The following is a 21,194-nucleotide window of genomic DNA, read 5'->3' as shown; positions in this document are numbered from 1 at the left end:
GGACCAGGAAGCGCGGTGAGTCGGCTGCGATGGTCCTGTTGAGGCTGCGATGCTGGCTTGCTGTGGGACGACTGTCAATGACGTGTTTTTATCTGCGAGAATGCGGGGATTGTGGTAGCCGAAGTTCTTGATACGCTGATGATGAATCAGAAGGTTGCGTGTTCATATCTCGTCGCAGGTCACCAGTTTGGGGAGATATATACGACAAAGGGAAGATCTTCTACCGAGCGGTGACATTGCTCGGTAGACCGACGGTCCGAATGTTGTTTTTTTTTTTTTTTTCATTCCTACCTAAGCTGAGAGCCTTGAGAGGCTATGTCAGCGTAACCCTAACTTTAGTAGGTGAGCTCACGGGGCTCAAACCTGACGATGTTGCTAACACGAACCCTAGCAAGAGTCGTGCTTCGCAGAATCTACCACCGGATCGGAAACGCGACCCACTGAGAAGATCCGGCGAGAAACTCAGTGGGCTGTGTCTGAGAGTTAATTTACTCGTCGAGCCCTTCGTCGCAAGCGACGGGTTCGACGAGAACGGTGACCGGTGCTTGAATTACCTAAAAGCACCGTTAGTGGATCGGGCGGATCCGAGATGACGTGTTTTGGGCGACGTCGACTGCTTTCCATTCTGTCCGCAGGATCGGGAATGTAGTTACCGGCGGCCACGATGAGAGGGTTCTCGTGTCGTGCCGCTTTATCGAAGTGGCGCATGGACGCCGACTGCAGATACTTACTGATGGACTCTAAGTCCAGGTCGTCATGGAGGTCGACGTTCCTGACGAACCACGGGGCTCCGACGGCTATCCTGCAAAAACGGGATTGAATAATTTGGAATGATTTCAAGTGTATGCGGGCCGCGTGAGCGAACACTACACTTGCATAGGTCATGACGGGGCGTATGCAAGTTTTGTAGAGCCGAATGTTGTTGTTCGGAACTTGTATATATGCGCTTTATCTTGAAAATGTCGTAAGCGAGATTCAGGCATCTGTCAATTATCTTGCGTTGTATGATGGCTACCCGCCACAACGGGGTTCGAAGCCAGAGTAAATCAGCTAGGTACACAAGAAAAATCGCATAAATATATCTGCAATAACAAAGATTTTATCAACTTTTTTCGTTTAAACGCTCCCCCTGTAAACCTACGAATTTGGAGTTAGTGTTCATTGGAGGCATCGATCTGGTGTCGGATCGGAATCGTGAAACACAGAAGATTCGAAGACACTGAGTATAGCGACCTGTAATATGGCTGCTGCAACTTTTTTTTATCGTTTATATGGGTGGACGAGCTCACCTGGTGTTAAGTGGTTACTGGAGCCCATAAACATCTACAATGAGCCACCCATCTTGAGATATGTTTTAAGGTCTCAGTATGGTTACAACGGCTGCCCCACCCTTTAAACCGAAACACATTACTGCTTCACGGCAGAAATAGGCAGGGTGGTTGTATTTACACGTGCGGACTCACAAAGAGGTCCTACCACCAGTAAACAATATACTTTATATACTTACGGATGGGTTCGACAGTTAGATCGTCGTAAAGATCACAAGAGGCATTGTAAAATTTGGAGGAAGTCTTAAGTGGGTCCGAGCTGCGTGAATGAACATCACTTGGGCCGAACAGGCCCCTGAAACTGCGATACTTTAAGACAAACATTTTTTCTGTATGGAAACTAGCGACATCTTGTAGCAGGTGCCCCTAAACTTATATGTTGTTAAAGTTAAGGCATTTAATTATTGTATAACTAAACACAGAAAGTAAAAAATTAATAAATCATACAAGTCTAGACAAATCCCTCGGGGATGGTGTAGCTTCCAAACAGTGAAAGAATTTTTCAAACCGGTTCAGTAGTTTCGAAGCCTATTTAATACAAACAAACAAACTCCTTTCCTCTTTATAATATTAGTATAGATAAAGATTAGCAGTTTGTTAGAACAAAATCTAAAAATAAATACAAAAACGGGGATAACTTAATATAATTTATTTATTAAATACTGTATCCAGTACAACGTCTAAATTAAATTAAAAATAAATTAAACTATTAACAAATTATGTAGTCAAATTACACAACGTGCTATCTATAATATAGCCACTTCCAGTCGACATACACAGAATGAAAATTCATTATCAAAATTAAAAATATAAAATTACAATAATAATAATAATAAATAAACTAATGATTGATAAATATAAACATGTTTTGTCCGTACGTACGCACCAGTGGAGTATAATAACACTTTCTTTAAAAAAAAAAGTTTAATTTTCCTAAAAATACTCTCAATGTAAATTATTCTACAAAATAAAATATTACAACAAAAGTTTCATTCAACCGAGTAGCACGTAGGGCTGCCACCCAGTAGGTACATTCGCTGGGAATTTATGATTAATTGACCCTAAAGTTAATGAGAGCTGTGAGCTGTCGTGACTCAAGTCATTATTTACACTAAACATTTCTCAAGTCTTATAAAACCGAAGTCTAATTGTTAGATCTACCTGCGAGTGTCGTTGAATACGGACATTTGTTTTTAAAACATTTCATACGTCAAACCAATCTCTCTGACATCCGACACACAAAAATCAAACTACCCACATTGTTGATTTTAATCAACGTTGTGGGTGGTTTGACTTTTGAGTTAAGACACGGAACGGCTCGTGGGCATCAGCTCGTCGGTGCCGGCGACGCTGATGGCTGGCCGTCAAGTTGTCACGGCGCGTCAAGCTGTCAACTCGCCTTGCTCCTGGCGAACTCCTCGCTGAGTATCTTCATGACGGCGGCGTGGTCCCGGCCCGGCTTGTGCGTGGCGTAGTGCTCCCGGACGAAGGCCGCGAACCCCCCGGTGCCCCCGGACCGCGCCGGGGTGGACACCACGAGCCCCTCTTTCGTCTTCTTGTTGAGAATCAGCTGGAACGTTCCCCGACAATGTCCGCAGCACTTCTTCGTGATGTCTATGGACTTGGAGTGGCGCTGTATGCTGTAAGTGAATGTCTGGGTCAGTAGGAGTCGGCTGCAGCCCGGCGACCCAGGGAGACACATGGGGGATTCAATGTCCCGGTTTCGCCTGTGTCGTGCGCAACGTTTGATTCCCTTTAAACACTACTTTTAAGCCTATACATCCATTTATAAGGCACAAGTGCTTACTTAGGCACCCATGTTGACTCATATGGCATTTGAGTTGACATGTGTATATACATTATACACTCGCACTTAGTAATACTTTTTATTAAAAGGAGATTTTTTATTTATTTATTGCTTAGATGGTTGGACGAGCTCATAGCCAAACCTGGTGTTAAGTGGTTACTAGAGCCCATAGACATCTACAACGTAAATGCGCTACCCACCTTGAGATATAAGTTTTAAGGTCTCGAGTATAGTTACAACGGCTGCCCCACCCTAGAATAGTACCCTCCCCAATATAAGGACTGACCTGTATCCGCACTGAGCGCACTTGTACGTGTACTTGTAGTGTATCTGCATGTCGTGGCAGCGGCTGATCTCCCCCAGCTCCGGGTACACTTGCAGCGCGCGCCGCGCCCTGGGAACATGGCTCCGTGAGAGCACAGCGGTGCAACACTGGCCAGAGCACTGACCACTTTTGACTTTTTGGCGGGAACGCGAGGAGGATCGGATAAGTACCACCATCCCGCCTAGTTCTGCTGTGAAGCAGTAATGCGTTTCGGCGGGGCAGCCGTTGTAACTATAGAACTAACTAACTTTAGAACTTAAATCTCAAGGTGGGTGGCGCATTTACGTTGTAAATGTCTATGGGCTCCAGTAACCACTTAACACCAGGTGGGCTGTGAGCTCGTCCAGCCATCTCAGCAATAAAAAAAAGAGTGAAGTTCTGTGATTTGTTTTATTTTGTCTATTTAGTGTTTCTTCAGATTTAAATGTGTAATAATGGTGGTTTATTAAATGTTTCATATCTGTGAAAGTGCACAAATGTGGGAAAATGAAACAAAGCCGCTGAACGTAACTTCTCGGGATCCTCCAAAAAGTCTACTGAAAAAAAATCTCAGTAAATGACCACCATTTTACTGAGATTATATTTCACCCCAAATAATCTCATCTCATTTCATTTAATTTCATCTCAGTTGATTGATATCTCAAATTAATCATCTTCATTTCATTTCACTTCATATTATCATTTTCCATAAAAATATCTCATATTATATCATCTCATCTCATTTCATTTTATGCCATGTTTCATATTAATCAACTTCATTTCATTTCATAGTATCATATTTCATAAAATAAAATAGTACATTGTGCACCGCGGGAGAAAAGTAGGACATTTCCTCCCACGTGTAAAACAACAAACACGCAGGATGAGATGTCCTACTTTTCCTCCTTACTCCCGCGGTGCACATACTATTTTTTCTCCTACCAGGCCGAAAGTTCGTGGAGTACTGAGCCGGGGTCCAGGGGCGAAGCCCGGGCGGGGGTTACTACATACTTATAACAATTTAACGGTTTTTTTATTTTTAAATAAATTAATACTAGTAGGTGTAATAATGGTGTAGTAATGCGGTAGGCAGCGGCTTGGTTCTGTCCCTGGCATTGCTGAAGTCCATGGGCGACGGTAACCACTCACCATCAGGTGACTACTTACTACTTAAATAAGAACTGTCTGATGAACTCATCTTTGTTTAATACTTCACTATTATTTTTACACTAAACACAATATTGCAAATTACCCGAGCACAACAATGGCGGAGAATTTTAGGTGCGTGAGAGCAGACGTAGACACTAACGCGCATGCGCACTTGTCAGTACAGCGGGAGGAAAAGTTACACTTTCTTCCCTGCACAGCGGGAGGAAAACCGAACTTTCGGCGTAGGTAGGAGAAAACAAATATATAAAAGACTAGGCTGTATGGTATGATACCTTTGCTTATCCATTTGGAAAAATAAAACTACTACTACTACTACTACACTGACCACTTCTGCCAGAGCGGTCCGTGTCCGGCGCGGATGTTTCCGTCGATGGTCCAGGCGGCGGCGTGCGCCAGCTCGTGCACGAGCGTGTCGCGCAGCCGCAGCGGGGAGTCCAGCACCTTGTGGCTCAGCTTCACGCTGCACGCCCGTATCCTGGCGCCGCTCGACGTCTTTATCAACCGATTAGTTGTTGTGCTGCAGACAGTATAAGCGACGGTCACACGCGGTAATGGCAGGCAGCGGCTCGGCTCTGCCCCCGGCATAAGCAACAAAGTGCGGAGGCAGGGATTTTGTAAATTAAGCCACATGTTTAAATTTAGGTATTATTAGATTATTTGTTATAGATTAGTTTATATTATTTTAGTTTTAGTAGTTTAGTTTATTAGTTTATAGATTAAAATTACAGGCAGCGGCAGAATAGCAGCGATAGTTTCCGCTATCACAAAGCTGAGCCGCGACCTTTTTATCTCCACTGTCAGTTTAATTAATATATTGTAATATTGTTTAGATAAAATTAGAAATCTATGTCATATAAATTGAAAATTTATTTGTACTGTGGAGTAAATAAATGTAATTATTATTATTGCTGACGTCCATGAGCGACGGTAACCACTTGCCACAAAGGCAATATAAAAAGAAAAAACTACGCACCGCACAGCGCGGTTCGACCCGAGGCAGTCATAGATAATACACATAAATTAGTTATAGATGAGGAACTCAACCACTCAACAAAAATGTTTACGGGCGTCGGCCACTAGATGGATTCACTTCGCTTTAGTTTCTCATTGCTCCTGTAGATGGCAGTACCATATTACCTATCCTATATTTTAGTTTAATACCGAATTTTTTAAATTTTCAGAAACCACAAATTAATAAAATTTAATCAATTTGTCTATAACAAATAAAGACTTGTATGATATATTAATTTTTCTACTTTCTGTGTTTAATTAAACAGTACTGAAATGTCTTAACTTTAACAACGCACAAGTTTAGGTGTGTCCGCCACAAGATGTCGCTAGTTTCCATACAAAACATATATTTGTCGTAAAGTATCGCAATTTCAGTGGCCTGGGGACGGCACTCACCCGGCCGTGCTCCGCAGCCTGGTGTCCCAGCACACGGGCATGTCGGCGTCCAGGCCGTTGTCGAACACTTCGCGATTAAATTCCTCGAACAAACGCCTCGTCAATTGTTCTTTTAAGGCTTTATAATTATCCTTGTACTGCAGGGCCTCGGGGTGACAGCGCCACGATGGAACGTTATCTATAAATCAATAAATAAAAAGATTTATAATGGTACAGCACTCTGCCTTGTAATTTGCAAATAAAATCAAGACATCAGATAGTGAACAATGTAAATAATTTTGGAGATTAAGACTACTTTTTACTAGTGGTAAGACGTCTTGTGAGTCCGCGCGGTAGGTACCACCACCCTGCTTATTTCTGCCGTGTAGCAATAATGCGTTTCAGTTTGAAGGGTGGGGCAGCCGTTGTAACTATACCTGAGACCTTAGAACTTATGTCCCAAGGTGGGTGGCGCATTTACGTTGTAGATGTCTATGGGCTCCAGTAACCACTTAACATCAGGTGGGCTGTAAGCTCGTCCACCGATCTAAGCAATAAAAAAAAATTGCAAATAAAATTACAACGTCGGATAGTAAACAATGTAAATACCTCTGGATATTAAAATTACACTAAAATGTAAAACTAGGTTTAATAAATAAGAAAAACAATTAATCTAAACTTAATGAATAGCAAATGGTCAGTAATGACTGCTCACTTATATTTACACTGGGAGCGTGCAAGCGATATAAACTGAAGGTTCTAACAATGTACATTGAATATCTACCAGTGACCATAGTGAGTAGTAATTCAGTGTAAACACATAAAATGAAATTCTATTACCTGCCAGTGACGCCATGAAACTCAATCTGTGAACTGTGGGAGTCACAGAGATATCATTTATTCTCTTCTCTATGACATCCAGCTCTTTATTCATACTCATAACCAATTCGGTCACTGAGAGACCCTTTTTAGTATTTTTCTTAGTCGTTGAATTGATATTCCTTTTGATCCTTGGAACTTCCGGTGTGTTCATAATTTTCTCCGTGAACAATTTCTTTTTGGATTTCTTTTCTGTATCACTGTTATTCTCCAATCTTGTTTTCGTTTCAGAGCCTGAAATAAATTGTCTTAAAATTAAAAGGTTACGGGTATGATAATCATGATACATTTTTACATAATTTTCCTATTACTCTATACTATGTCTTCTTTTTTGTGTGTACATAAATAAATAAATAAATGATTTCAGCTTTTCTTAATGTTCCATCATGTGAATTAGAACGTTTAATGTTTAAAAATTATATGGTATTTGAAGTAAGCATAAAAACATCTATTCACTAGACATTATGACATAAGGTATATTCCAAAAAGTTTATGTATATACCATTATCTGTAACTCTAGAACGTCTTTGAACTATGATTTGCAATTTTATGTACCAATTTCTCATTTGATTTATCGATTCATCACAATATGGGCTGCCCTTGCCCTCAGACATGAGGTTGAAGTCTCAATTGTTTGTACAATTGCTTTCCCACCCTTCAAGCCGGAATACATGACCTGTGCAAACTGACAATATGTCATTTCATTCACAATGTAACAACAGTACATCATACCAGTAAGGTATAGCTCCTTGTTCTGCTTTAAGTCCTGCCTAATATTTTCCTTTTCATCATCCTCATCCTCAAAGTACAATTTCTTCGACACACCATTGAATTCCCCATGATGTACACTTTTGAACAAACTTGGTATGGACTTCCACACTTCTCCATACAGATCACTCAAGAGTTTCTTCTGTGATTTCTGAACTGTTTTTAATGAACAGTTATCTAGTGATTCATTGGCTATTTCATTTGGAGTGGAAGGCTGGTCGTGTCTTGGGATGGCACATACAATATTTTGGGCGGGAGACCAGCCTCCTATACTCGGTTGTTTCGTGCTTTTCTGTGGAGATGATTTGGAACCATTGAAAGATACCTGAAATTATCAAATATATAATGTATATAATTTTTCATCTGTTTATTGCACTTGTCTTATAAATCTTACATATCAGTCAAATGTGTAAATTTTGCCTTATGAATTTTGTTTTTTTTTTTATATTTATTAGATGGGTGGCTTTAGATGGGTGGACGAGCTTACAGCCCACCTGGTGTTAAGTGGTTACTGGAGCCCATAGATATCCACAACGTAAATGCACCACCCACCTTGAGATATAAGTTCTAAGGTCTCAAGTTCAAGTTTTTTAAAACTTTAACTTTCAGAAAGGTAATTAATGATAAAATTCATGCATTCTGTGTAATGTACTTGTGTTGCAAAGAATAGTATTCGCTCAGAATATTGTTAGTAGCAAGAAGTATGTCAATGAGTTCAGTAATCAGCCATTGTCAGTCGGCAAGTAAACTATTATTTTACTCATAAAGAATCACTCTTTTTCAATGATGATGAACGATTAATCATTTTTAATTTCTAGACCAATTGGAAGAATAGATACTTAGCTCTTCAGACTAGAACTGCCTCAATATATAGATTCAGTAACAGTACCTACAATTTCTACACATCTTAGAAATTCAAGGTAATAAAAGGTAGTTACATTCACTTCGAGAAATTCTTCTACTGTAGATGGATGCATGGCAAATAGTAGTGGTATCAGTCAGTCACCTAACTGTCTTTTCAAAATGACAGCCAAGCAGTTTATTCTCTAAGAAAATCTTCAGAGCACACATGAATGATAAGCTCTACGATATATAAAAATAATACTCACATTGCCCATTTTACTCGGTTCATTTTCTGATTCAGCTAATTCACTAAATGAATAGCTAGAGTCATTTATAAGAATAGGAGAATAACTTAATGTGGAAGTTTGATTCTGAAATAAGCAATTCAAGTATTGTTACTGGTAATATGTATTGGGATCGGACACTAGATTGTAATACATGCCTATTTCTGATGCAAGCCAGTTGCTTTTTACTGGTCAAGAGTAGAAAGAAATTTTAACAAACTAGATTAAATTTCCACCCCATTATTGAGTTGGGTTAGGTGATTTTATATTAAAATGCATATGAGATTAACTATCAAATTAGGACCAGCAGGTCAGTTAGCTTATATTTCATTAATTAATTTAATGCAAATAGTATTCATTATCAAATATAAATTAGAGTAACTGAAATCAAACAAAACTTCGTAAGCAAACTTAGGTACAGTTTTATCTTGCTTCTATGGTAGCATTTTTAAAACCAATAATAAGTAGTGAATCCTCATCCTCAGTAATTTTAGTTAAATAAGATTATATCTGGTTTAAGGTTCAAGATAACCATATTCACAACTAAAAATAAGTCTTACTACTACTATAAAAATACTACCTACTTATAAAAAATTATTTTGGAAATTTTAGGACTTTTTTGTATATGGTACTTACGTTATTTTTACTTTTCGTATATTCGGATCTTAATCTATCAAAAGACTCGTCAACAACTATTATATCAGAACATCTGTCCATATTTTTTTGTTCTTCATCCACGTTCTTTCTATTCTTCTTCAAAGACAACTGAAAAACGCCTGTAATAGGACAGTTATTAATCGTATAAGTATGTATTTGAGATGCCAATCGTTATTGTTAAATTACTGAATAATCCTTAACTGAAAACTTACGCTTTTTACCATTATTTTCCTTTAGTTTTCCGTCCATGTTGTTAGAATTGAAATACTTAACAAGGTAGCTCAATAAATTCTACATATTATGTAGTATGTAATGTTCTTCTTCTTCTTCTTCTTAATTTTGGCTCGGCACAAGTATGTAATGTAGTATTTTATAAAAGTTTTTTTGAATGCAACGAACATGAACAAATGTCAATGTTACAGATTATTAATAATATAATACGTCAATGTGTCAAAGTGGTTAATTTCTCTTTGCTGTTTCCAATGGCCAGGCAAAGGGAACGTAGCTAATAGACCCAATTCTTGGGAAATAAATTTTAAACTCAAACCTTCTTTATGAAAAGCAAACTGAAATGATATAAAATAATTATGAATGAAATTAAATGAGATGAAATAAAACAACACCGTAAGATTTGAGTGAAATAAAATTAAATAGCCTACCACTAAATTGGTAGAAATTTGAAAAAAAATTAAAAAGTTTTGACTTTGATATCGAGACCCACATACAGCAATTACGTTTTATTTCATAATTAAACTAGTGTAATTACACGCTTGAGCTCGAAGATAAATAAAAATTTATAAAATAGAACAATTTTCAACTTCGCCGCTTTAACCTCTCAAATATGAAGTGTATATCGACGCTTGAAAGGCAAACGTGTCTAAGCAACAATAACTGCTTTGTACATAAATGATAGGCAATAACCATATTCGATGCGCAAAAAATATATATTTCTAGGTCTATTAAAATCATTTTAATCCTACAGCTAGATTCGTTAAAATAGATTTTTTTTCAAGTATTTTTCAGGAATGGATGGACGAGCTCACAGCCCTCCTGATGTTAAGTGGTTACTGGAGCCCATAGACATCTACAACGTAAATGAGCCACCCATCTTGAGATATAAGTTCTAAGGTATAGTATAGTCACAACGGCTACCCCACCCTTCGAACCGAAACTGCTTCACGGCAGAAATAGGCAGGCTGGTGGTACCTACCGTGCGGACTCACAAGAGGTCCTACCACCAGTAGGTTTCAATATGGCACTGCCAGTCCTCATGTTCGATTGCGCAAGACTTCATGAAAGGCGATGCTCAACTGCGAATCTACGATCTCGCAAAAGGAGACTGCGGAGAGTGAGAGATAGCTCTTCTTTCCAAATATATCGTAGAGCCGCTGTCAAGTTTGAGGTGTTTTGCTCATTGAAGTATATATAGTCGGATTTTTAATTAGACGAAGCCAGCTGACAGTAGCTAATGTCACTTTGTGAAATAATGTTGCTATATTTAAAGTAATAGTGATGCGTTCAGTTCTCGTTCAATCACATAAATGAACAATGAGTGTGAAGAGTTAATCATTAATTTCAAACTATAAAAGAATATTATTTATATTTTACAATAAAATTGTATTAAAGTGATCCAATATAATAATATGTTACTAGTAGTATGTAACTACAATCAGGTTTTTTTATTTTCATTAGCTATGTACCTATAATTGTTATATTTTATACATCTATAGTTTCAACTATATGATGCATTGGAAATAGGACAGTCTTACAAGCTTCCTCGCAATGTTTTTCTTAATGTTTAAAACACTCGGTATTCAGTACAGGTAGATACCATAGGAACATAATGTTTCGTCGAAAACTCGTTGGTATGTACAAAGCACGGCTAAAATTCGAACCCCGTGCCCGATATCGGCAGTTCGGCACAGTAACTATTCACTAGACAATCGAGGCAATTTCATTAATTCAGGAGTTTTTTCAATCGTTCACTTTGTCACAACACTATTTTTATTTCATCAAAAACTGACAACACAGTAAACGTCAGTTTACTTCGTCTAATAAAAAATCCGACTATAGGTCTATGGTTTTGCTCAAATCTTATCCCCTTAAGTACTTTGTGTAGATTCAACGTTGATTGGTAACTGGAGAATGAGCTTAGCGAAGATGTTTGAATTGTTTTATTTTGTTAATTTAGTGTTTCTTCAGGTTTATTTATTTATTTATTTATTTATTTATTTAATTAGTCTACTTACAAATTAACAGTATAAACCAAAACATTTGTAAGGTATTAAAATAAAGGTAAAATAAATATTAAGGTATTTAAATGTGTAATAACGGTGTTTTATTAATTTTTTAGCACAAGCACAGATTACTAAATAAACAAGTCTGAGAAAACGAAACAAAGCCACTGTACGTGACTCTTAAGGTTCTTCTTCTTAGGGTTTCATTTTCAACTTCATCTCATTCTGATCTCTATAATTATTCATATACCAAAATATGTATGTACATAATTTAGTAAAAAGTAATTGAAGATATCTACAAAGGCAATAGAATCGCAACAAGCCAATTATTATATTGAAGAAAAGGGAAAAAGAAATATTTCGATCTCCTGAGCGGGTGCATCTACATAACACATGCAATCAACAACGCATGGTTTATTCAGTTGTTCTTAATCTTTACAATTTTCTATTGTTTCAATGCAAACAAGTTTGTGCTTTATATACAGCGATATAGCTGTGACTTCGTTTCCATATATTTCACATGATATTGACTCTACTGCGAATATCTTTAACATGTTCACGACATGCGACCTTCCCAATTTCATCATCAGGAATCATCATTATGAAGACCTCCGTGGTGGTACGAGATAAAGTCGACTCGAAAGCATCCATTAAAGCAATATCTAAACAATATTGTAGTGTCATTATAAACTTAGAACATAAAAAAGCCGAATCGAATATCCATTCTTTTATTTATTATATTTAAAGTCGAATAGAATTAAGTACTTGTAATATACGGTAAATAGTGTAACGGCGCAAGGCTGCTATTTAGATAACTAAGATTGGTTAGAATTAACGGTTTTCTCAACGTTAAAATTGTTGGTTAACTGTTATAAGTCCAACGCATGTAAGCAATTGTTTAAGACGGTGTTCGGGAAAATTTATCAACAAACTACCCCCAATGTTCTATTATAAGTACAAATTACTATTGTCGTACAGCACCTCATCATACGAGACTACTTGTCGAACCTTTCGTTCCGATATCGAGTCGAGGGTACGCGCTCTCGCCCCCGTCACGTTACAGCCGGAGTCCCGCAAGGCTCCGCCTTCTCCCTTTTACTGTTCAGTTTGTATATCAATGATATACCCCGGTCTCCGGAGACCCAATGTGTGAAAGGCAATGACATTGATGAAAAGAATGACGTCAGCATCGTTGACGTCATCATTTGCAAAAACCACACGGCACCAGTCGGACCGTCACCAGTCGCTCCGCCAAGTATAAAAATATTAATTAAAATAAATCCAAATAAAAGAAATAGTTCAGTATTTTGTATATATAAATACGTGAATATATCGTTGATAATATTTATCCAATAGCGTAAGCCGTATTTAAGTATGTAACTGTGTTTAAATATTCGATTTCTTAAATGACTATTTATTTTTATTGCACCCACGATCAGTTTTATGTTGTTAGTTATTTTATGAGCATGTCTCTTCGAAAACGCTACGAAAGATGTTCCACGCCATTTGCGAAACAGGTAAAATTTTACACGGTGAAAAACCTAGTGTCGTCGTGGTTCAGATCAAAAATAAAATTGCGTGGCAATGTCATGTTAACTATCAATATGCCATCGTTTGTATTAAACATTATATCCTACTAAAATACTTGGCTGTCAGTGTCGACGCCTTGCCGGGACTAGTGATGGAGAGGAAGCGTCGTCGTGTTAATACACAATTTTTTAGGTTCTAACGTATAGGTTAGCTTAGTTTTTCAATGAAGAAAAAGCTAACGCAGTCTTCAGGGGGATTTTTTCCACTGTCGGAACCGAAATATTTAGTATCCGCGTTCCTTATCTTAACTGTCAGTTTTGTCGCGACAAGACACATCAATAATGCATTTTAATAAACTGTGAACGGGTTGGCGCTAAATGACTATTTACTGAAAATTTGTATTTTATACTAGCTGACCCGGCAGACTTCGTAGTGCCTCGATCGATAAATAAAAGACCTAAACACAAAAGTAATCCGTCCGATGGGGGACACATCAAAGGAAAAACAAAATTGCTATTTTTATTCAATTCCGAGCATTTTCATATTTATCTACCTTTTAAACCTTCCCTGGACTTCCACGAATAATTCGAGTCCAAAATTAGCCAAATCGGTCCAGCCGTTCTCCAGTTTTAGCGAGACTAACGAACAGCAATTCATTTTTATATATTACTAGCGACCCGCCCTCGCTTCGCTTCGGAAACATTAAAACACACATGAAACAAAAAAAAATAATAAAAAAAAAAAATAAAAAAGTAGCCTATGTTCATCAGGGACAATGTCGGCTTCTAATGGAAAAAGAATTTTGTAAATCGGTCCAGTAGTTTCGGAGCCTATTCGAAACAAACAAACAAACAAATCTTTCCTCTTTATAATATTAGTATAGATATAGATTGACTTGTAATTAATAATAATAATAATGTAGGCAAAGTAAATTCGTAGATCACGTACTTTCGATTAAAAATTAAATCTTCTAATGTTTTCTGCCGAAAGATATTCCTTTTCTCTAAGCAACTCTTCGCTATGTCTTTAAAAGCTAAATTTCACTGAAGCTCTTTTTATTTTATTTACAGTGCTTTGTGGTTTCCAGTGTGATCTTGAACATGATCTCGTATGGGCTGACGACTGGATACAACGCTACGTTGTTCTCTGAACTTAGGAAGACACGGGAGATTGCTTTGGACATACATTCCGAATCTTGGTTGGGTATGATCATTTCTAAATTAAATCGCACTTACGATAGAACAAAAAACTTTTGTAAATAGGTATTTAAATAAACTTTAAGATATTGCGCAAATATTATCATTTAAAATTATGGTAAACAGTAACAACAAATATTCATTGGGAAAATACAATGATATAAAAACGTTATGCGCTCTCACAATCTATGTTAATTGAAGAGCATGCTAATATCATGTGTATATAAATCGACTGGGTTAAACTGACTCTTAAATATACCGAAAATATTATTCACTTATTAAACTAGTGATACAAAATGGTTTTTCGGAAATTTCATATATCATGAGCTCGCAATAAATTCGAAGGTAGTAAGCAGCGCTCCGAGGCCAATGAATGGCTTTCTCGTCAGTAGGTACTCGTTGCGCAGAATAAATAGCAAAATATTATTTTGGGATGTGATTTTATTTGAGTTGACGGCTCAACTGGTGTTGTCGGAGCCCATAGTCAGCAATAACTTGAATACCGCCATGGCCACACACTAGACGCTGTACCATCGGTAATAACGCAAACTATAATTTTACGGATTTGATATTTATGTCACGTGACACAATGTCCATTCACTGTGGAAGACATTTGTAAAAATACGTTAGTTTAAAAAAAAAGAAGGTACTTCTCAGCGGGATTCGAACACCGGCACTGTTGCATCGCTTGATATGAAAGTACCGGGCGTCTTATCTTTTAAGTCACTACTTCTATGTCAATGGTGAGAGTTCTCTCCCTGTATTTGTGATAGTGATGTTAATCGCTATCATATCAAAATAGATTGTATTACTACTCGGGCTTCCTCAGTGGGAGAGGTTCCACTCTATTTATTAAATTACTCCACCAAAAAGACTACACTAAACTTTAACGTTTCTTTTCAGCATCTATGATGGGAATAACGCTTTTCGTGGGATCTGTCATCGGTTCACTAGTTATGGAGACCATCGGTCGAAGGTCAGCGGTTCTTTTGAGTTCGATATTCATGATCTGTGGATGGACATCATTCAGTTTCGCTTCGTCTTTTCCTGTTTTGTTCATAGCGAAATTATTTCAAGGAATATCAGCCGGAATCGGTACTAATGTCGGAAGCATTTTAATTGCAGAATACAGTAGTCCCAAATACAGGGGCTCTTTCATAGCGACGATACCAACTGGTTTATTGTTGGGCATATTTATTTCACATACCTTTGGAATGTTTTACGGCTGGCACCAATTATGTATAATACTACTATTTTTCTCCTTACCCGGATTAATTGCAATTGTTTTCTCGCCAGAATCACCGAGTTTTCTGGTAGCTAAGGGACGTTACGATGAATGCAGGAAGGTTTTTCGCTGGCTGAGAGGAATTGATGAGGATGATGAACTCGAAACTATGATTAAAACTAATATGATACGTAAAGAAACCAAGAAGGTTGAATGTGGCAATGTGTTGAAGCTAATTCAGAATAAATTGACATACGCTGTGATTGCATTCAAAAAGAAAGAATTTCGCATTCCAGTTCTTATTATGATGCACTTAAGCGCTATAATGCAATTTAGCGGCTCCTTGGTCTGCGATATGTATGCCTTAGACATCCACACAGCATTGTATGGTACCGATGTGTACATGTTCAAAGTAATGACGTCTCTGGATGTGCTGAGACTTGTGGCCACCGTGTGGGCCGTCTACATCACCAGCAGGGTGAGGAGGCGCTCCATGCTGTTAGTGTTCGTGTCGCTGAACATAGTGACAGATCTGTGCATAGCTGGACACGTCTACGCCAGACAACACGGTCTCCTTCCCTTCGATCATTGGGCGATTAGTTTATTTCTCCACCACTTTCTTTACTTCATTATCGGGACTGGGTCCATGCCGTTGGCGATAATAATTGGTGGCGAAATATTCCCTTTAGCAGACAGGGGTTTCTGTTCGGTAATTACCAGAATATTTTGCTCAGTTTACATGTTTGTGAACATCAAATCCGCTCCATATTTATTCTCGTGGGTGGGTGTTGACGGGGCCTTCTGTTTGTACGCCTTGATCCATTCTTATAGTTTGATTGTTACTTTAATTTTGTTACCGGAAACGAAAGATAAAACTCTACAACGAATCGAAGATGAGTTTAGGGGACATACTATTGCTAATCACGAAGAAGCCTTTGAGATGAAGGATTATGACGTGAAAGATGATGGTGATTAAGGATTTTTATGTCATGACATGTTTGCGTCAGGTTGCTGAGAAGAATCTTATCTAGGTTTCTAGTAATTAGAAGTAAGGAAATAAAGCCGTCAGTGCCTCATTCTTAGGACAAGTTAATATCCCTGTGTTATTCATTTAGTTTCTATGTCTCTGTCTGAGTCAAGCCAGCCTAAGGAGATGTTCTCGATGTGGCAATAAACAACTTCCGTAACTTAGGCGTAAAATTAAATACATTTCCAAAGATAAGCGTAAATACTTTTTGTTTGATTGTGGTTCGTAAGTTCAAAATGGCTCGTAGCTCAATGACACCATTATTAGAAATACTTAGTACCTCCTTTGTTGTGAAACTGCTTATACGAGGAGTGATAAAAAAGTAGTGAGAACGACGTACTCCTTGGTAAGAAAAAAAATACTCGCAGGCGTAGTTCAGATACATAACTAGTCAGGTCATAAGTATTGTCACACAGTAAAAACTGTTCTTTTAGAATGCTGGCCACAAAAAAGTTTATTGAATTCGAATTTCGAATTGTTCATGAAAATAAAAATGTATACTTTTAGAATTTTACTCATTTTTAAATATGGAGTGGACGCTTAAAGAAGACCGTGTTGCAGTTATTGTGTTGCATCGTTGCGGTTACGCGCCAATTCAAATTTTTAACATACTGAAAAATTTGAATATAACCAAAAGATTCGTTTAACGTACCCTCAAACGATACAATGAAGTCTCTAGTGTAGATGACAGGTCAAGAAGTGGTCGCCCTCGGTCTGTTAGGACTCCAGCAGTGATAAAAGCTGTGAAGGCGCGAATTCAAAGAAATCCTAAACGTAAGCAGAAACTGTTGGCCCTTCAGATGGGGTTAAGCAGAACCACGGTGAAAAGGGTGTTAAATGAAGACTTAGGGCTTCGGGCATATCGAAGAAAAACAGGACATCGTTTGAATGCTCGTCTAATGGACCTGAGACTGAAGAGATGCCGCGCTTTGTTGAAGCGGTACGCGGGAAAAAAATATCGGGAAATTCTTTTTTCGGATGAAAAAATTTTTACCGTAGAAGAGAGCTACAACAAACAAAATGATAAGGTGTACGCACACAGTAGTGAAGAAGCGAGCAACCGTATTCCGCGTGTCCAAGGAGGTCATTTTCCATCCTCGCTCGTGGTATGGTTGGGAGTTTCTTATTGGGGCTTAACAGAGGTACATTTTTGTGAGAAAGGTGTAAAAACGAATGCAGTTGTGTATCAAAATACAGTCCTGACGAACCTTGTGGAACCTGTTTCTCATACCATGTTCAATAACAGGCACTGGGTATTCTCGAAAATGGAGAAAAACGAAATGCGAGCCCTTATTGAATACCTCTGTTTAAAAAAGTTAACGCCGCAAGATATTCATTGCGATTTGGAGGCAACATTAGGAGAGTCTGTTCCACCGTATTCCACTCTCGCAAGATGGGCTTCCCAATTTCGAGTAAGGAGAACGAGCACGGAAGACGAACTTTGTTGCGGCCGTCCATCGACGTGAGTCACCCAACAAAATGTTGCGAAAGTCGAGAAAATTGTATTGAGCGATCAAAGAGTTACCATCCGATACTTAATTCAAGAAACGGGCATTTCATACGGAAATATTCAATCCATATTGAAACAATCTTTGAATATGAGAAAAGTCTCCGCAAGATGAGTGCCGAGAATGCTAACTGACAGTCAGAAACAAAATCGACTTGACATTTCGAAGACATTGTTGGACAAATTTCAAGAGGTTTCTGAAATTTTTTGTCTCGTTTCGTAACAATGGCCGACATGGGCTATCATTTTGATTCCGAGACTAAGCAGCAAACTTCGCAATAGAAACCGACCCCGAAGAAGTTTCGTGTCGTGGCATCGGCTGGCAAGTTTACGGCCTCAATATTTTGGGACTCAGAAGGGATATTGTTGATTGATTACCTGGAGCGCGGAACCTCTATTACAGGCCAATATTATGCAGCTTTGATTTCCAAGTTGAGGAATGCCACCAAAGATAAAAGGAGAGGGAAACTTCGAAGGGGCGTGCTGTTTCATCACGACAATGCACCCGCGCACAGGTCGGCATTTGCAATGGCTATCATTCAGCAAGCTGGTATCGAATTGATTGACCACCCCCCCTTATTCACCAGATCTGACGTCTAGCGATTTTTATCTGTTCCCCAAATTGAAAGAATACTTAAGTAAAACAGGTACGAAGACGATAACGAGGTGATGGATGCCGTGGAGAGCTTTTTGCAGGACCAAGACAAAACTTTTTTTTGAAAGGGAAGCCTTAGACATGCGCTGGACTCGGTGTGTAGAGGCTCGGAGACTATGTAGAAAAATAAATTATTAAGTTATCAATAGTCATTATATTCTATCTCATTCGCACTACTTTTTGATCCTCCTAGTATAATAAATAATATTTTAAGAAGATATGGTTAAAATACCTGTCATGTTAAAAATAAGTCTTTTTAGAATCGTAAAAAAAGAAATATGTTTGCATTTTCATGAAAACCTTTTTATTTCTAATTTCGTACGAGCATCGTAATTATTTGCTTTTAAGTGTGTGAAAATATATTACTGCCTCACATATCGTGAACACTATTGTGTGACTACAGCTACCTTCGTTATCCGGAAGGGTTCTCTCTCATCTGGTTATCTTGCAAAATACGTAAAGGTAGCGGAACGAGGGAGGGAGAGCTCATCCCTCTCTGCACCTATCCGTAGCCGCTGAGCATTAGGCCAAAGAAGGGCTCTTGCCGCGTGGTGGTGGCGTCGTGAGTCTGGCTGTAGTGTTGACCGCGGGAACCCCCTACTCTGACTGAGTTCTGACCCTGACCGGAGATTGGGCGTTCGGTGAGAGAGTGCATTTGGTGAGTAGGGCCCGCCTGCGGTCTGTCCCCAACATCTCCAGACCATCAAGACCTCGTTTGCTCCTTAAGCATGGAAACCTCATGTATGAAGTTGGGCCCCCTGCACGGAAAAAAACGTAGTTGATGGACCAGTTTTTGGTCTTCTAAACGAACGTAGTAGATCGTATTCGCGTGTGCAGATATAGCATCGACTCGGGCCGTCGCGGTAAGGACAAATGGAGCAAAGGCCGAGGGAAGTGGTGAGGTAAGAGCCTTACCTGGATGCATTAGTTTTGTAAGCACGAGTTGGGTCGGGCCTGTGTCTTCTATTATTTTTGTAACGTGCAATACTGGCTCTAATAATTACAGCAACATAAAACGACAGTGATTTATCTAAACCAGCGCATGTGCGGTGACTGCTATACTTTTATCTCCCCGAGACGCGTCGTTCGTCGTGCTATATTATTATTAAAAAAAAGACAAGCTATATTTATTATTAAACGAGGACGCAACCATTCACCTCCTTCCAGATCATTTGTTTAAATTGTACGTTAATAATTTGAGGGGGCTGCACTTCGAAAAAAACTACCAGCGCCATCTAGTTAATATTTTTAAACTTGGATTCGATCCTTTTTTTTTATGACTGAAGGATTACTGGTGGCCCGGAGGCCTTTCCAGTTTCACCAGGACAGGTGGGCGAGCAAAGGCTCACCCAGGAGGGGTGGGATTTGCTAACAGCTACCCGAGCGCCTCCGAAGAAGACCTAACAGCTCAAGAGTAGCTGCTTCGCGAATGAATCTACTACCGGATCGGAATCGCGACCCGCTGAGAAGATCCGGCGAGAAACTCAGCGAGCTGATTCATGGGTTAGGTTGCACGGCGAACTCTTTGTCGAGTTCGACGAGTACGGTTACCGAGGTCCCTAAGCCTTCTCCTAGTGTTAGAGCTGAAGGCGTCTAATGCAAAGGTTATTGGATCTGATGGATCCGTAAGGACGTGTCTAGGGCGTCGACGGTGACTGGCTCCTGCGTGATCAGGATTCGGGGAGTAGTCAGCGGCGGCAACGATAAGGCGATTATCATGACGCATAGCCTTATCGAAGTACCGTTCCGACGCTGACTTCATGTATTTATGGATAGATTCGAGGCCCAGGTCGTCGTGTAGATTCGATCCTATTAGCGGATTGTATTATATAATGTATCGTATCTCGTATCCAAGCGTTTCTGCAACCGATCGTGCGTACTTAGAACTAGAGTCGTCTCGCATTCGAGACGAGTGCACTGGTCATCTCACCCATTAGGCTATTTTTTTATTTTTTTTTATTTGCTTAGATGGGTGGACGAGCTCACAGCCCACCTGGTGTTAAGTGGTTACTGGAGCCCATAGACATCTACAACGTAAATGCGCCACCCACCCTGAGATATAAGTTCTAACGTCTCAAGTATAGTTACAACAGCTGCCCCACCCTTCAAACCGAAACGCATTAATGCTTCACGGCAGAAATAGGCAGGGCGGTGGTACCTACCCGCGCAGACTCACAAGAAGTCCTACCACCAGTATTCACAAGAAGTCCTACCACCAGTAATTTATTTAAGCTATTGCCGCTTCTAGAAATACACGTCTCGCCCTGTGGACAAACAAGACTGGTGGTGCATGTTAGCATTATTTAAACAGATGCTGTTCAAGCTCTCGACTGAATTGAACCATTATAATATAAGCTGGTATAAGCCAAACAACAATTATCCTTTTGTCTT

At 39.0% G+C, this 21,194-nt stretch overlaps 2 protein-coding genes across 4 annotated transcripts; one reads left to right on the top strand and one right to left on the bottom strand.

Moving 5' to 3' along the window:
* Positions 1-2,388: 2,388 nt before the first annotated feature.
* LOC114253494 (uncharacterized) lies at positions 2,389-9,825 on the bottom strand. Of its 2 annotated transcripts, none has more exons than XM_089739600.1 (9): positions 9,639-9,825; positions 9,406-9,545; positions 8,752-8,856; positions 7,607-7,967; positions 6,836-7,108; positions 6,017-6,194; positions 4,935-5,126; positions 3,422-3,529; positions 2,389-2,968 (listed from the first exon to the last, which is right to left on the bottom strand). In XM_089739600.1, exons 1-9 carry the CDS (start codon positions 9,673-9,675, stop codon positions 2,719-2,721), a joined length of 1,644 nt encoding a protein of 547 aa, XP_089595726.1. In that variant the 5' UTR covers positions 9,676-9,825; the 3' UTR covers positions 2,389-2,718. The 2 variants fall into 2 exon arrangements, with proteins under 2 accessions (XP_089595726.1, XP_089595727.1); XM_089739601.1 differs by having other exon boundaries at positions 9,648-9,825.
* Positions 9,826-12,672: 2,847 nt separating this feature from the next.
* On the top strand, positions 12,673-16,831 carry LOC114253572 (facilitated trehalose transporter Tret1). 2 transcript variants are annotated; one of them, XM_028188500.2, is made up of 3 exons: positions 12,673-13,180; positions 14,281-14,396; positions 15,293-16,831. In XM_028188500.2, the coding sequence occupies exons 2-3, from the start codon at positions 14,294-14,296 to the stop codon at positions 16,588-16,590; spliced, it is 1,401 nt and encodes a 466-aa protein (XP_028044301.2). In that variant the 5' UTR covers positions 12,673-13,180; positions 14,281-14,293; the 3' UTR covers positions 16,591-16,831. The 2 variants fall into 2 exon arrangements, with proteins under 2 accessions (XP_028044301.2, XP_028044300.2); XM_028188499.2 differs by having other exon boundaries at positions 13,020-13,180; positions 14,264-14,396.
* The last annotated feature ends 4,363 nt before the right edge of the window (positions 16,832-21,194 follow it).

This window comes from Bombyx mandarina, chromosome A1, assembly GCF_030267445.1.
Source record: "Bombyx mandarina strain Sakado chromosome A1, ASM3026744v2".
Classification (NCBI taxonomy): Eukaryota; Metazoa; Arthropoda; class Insecta; order Lepidoptera; family Bombycidae; genus Bombyx; species Bombyx mandarina.
Note: the sequence above shows the minus strand (reverse complement) of the source record. Positions and strands in the feature narration are given on the sequence as shown.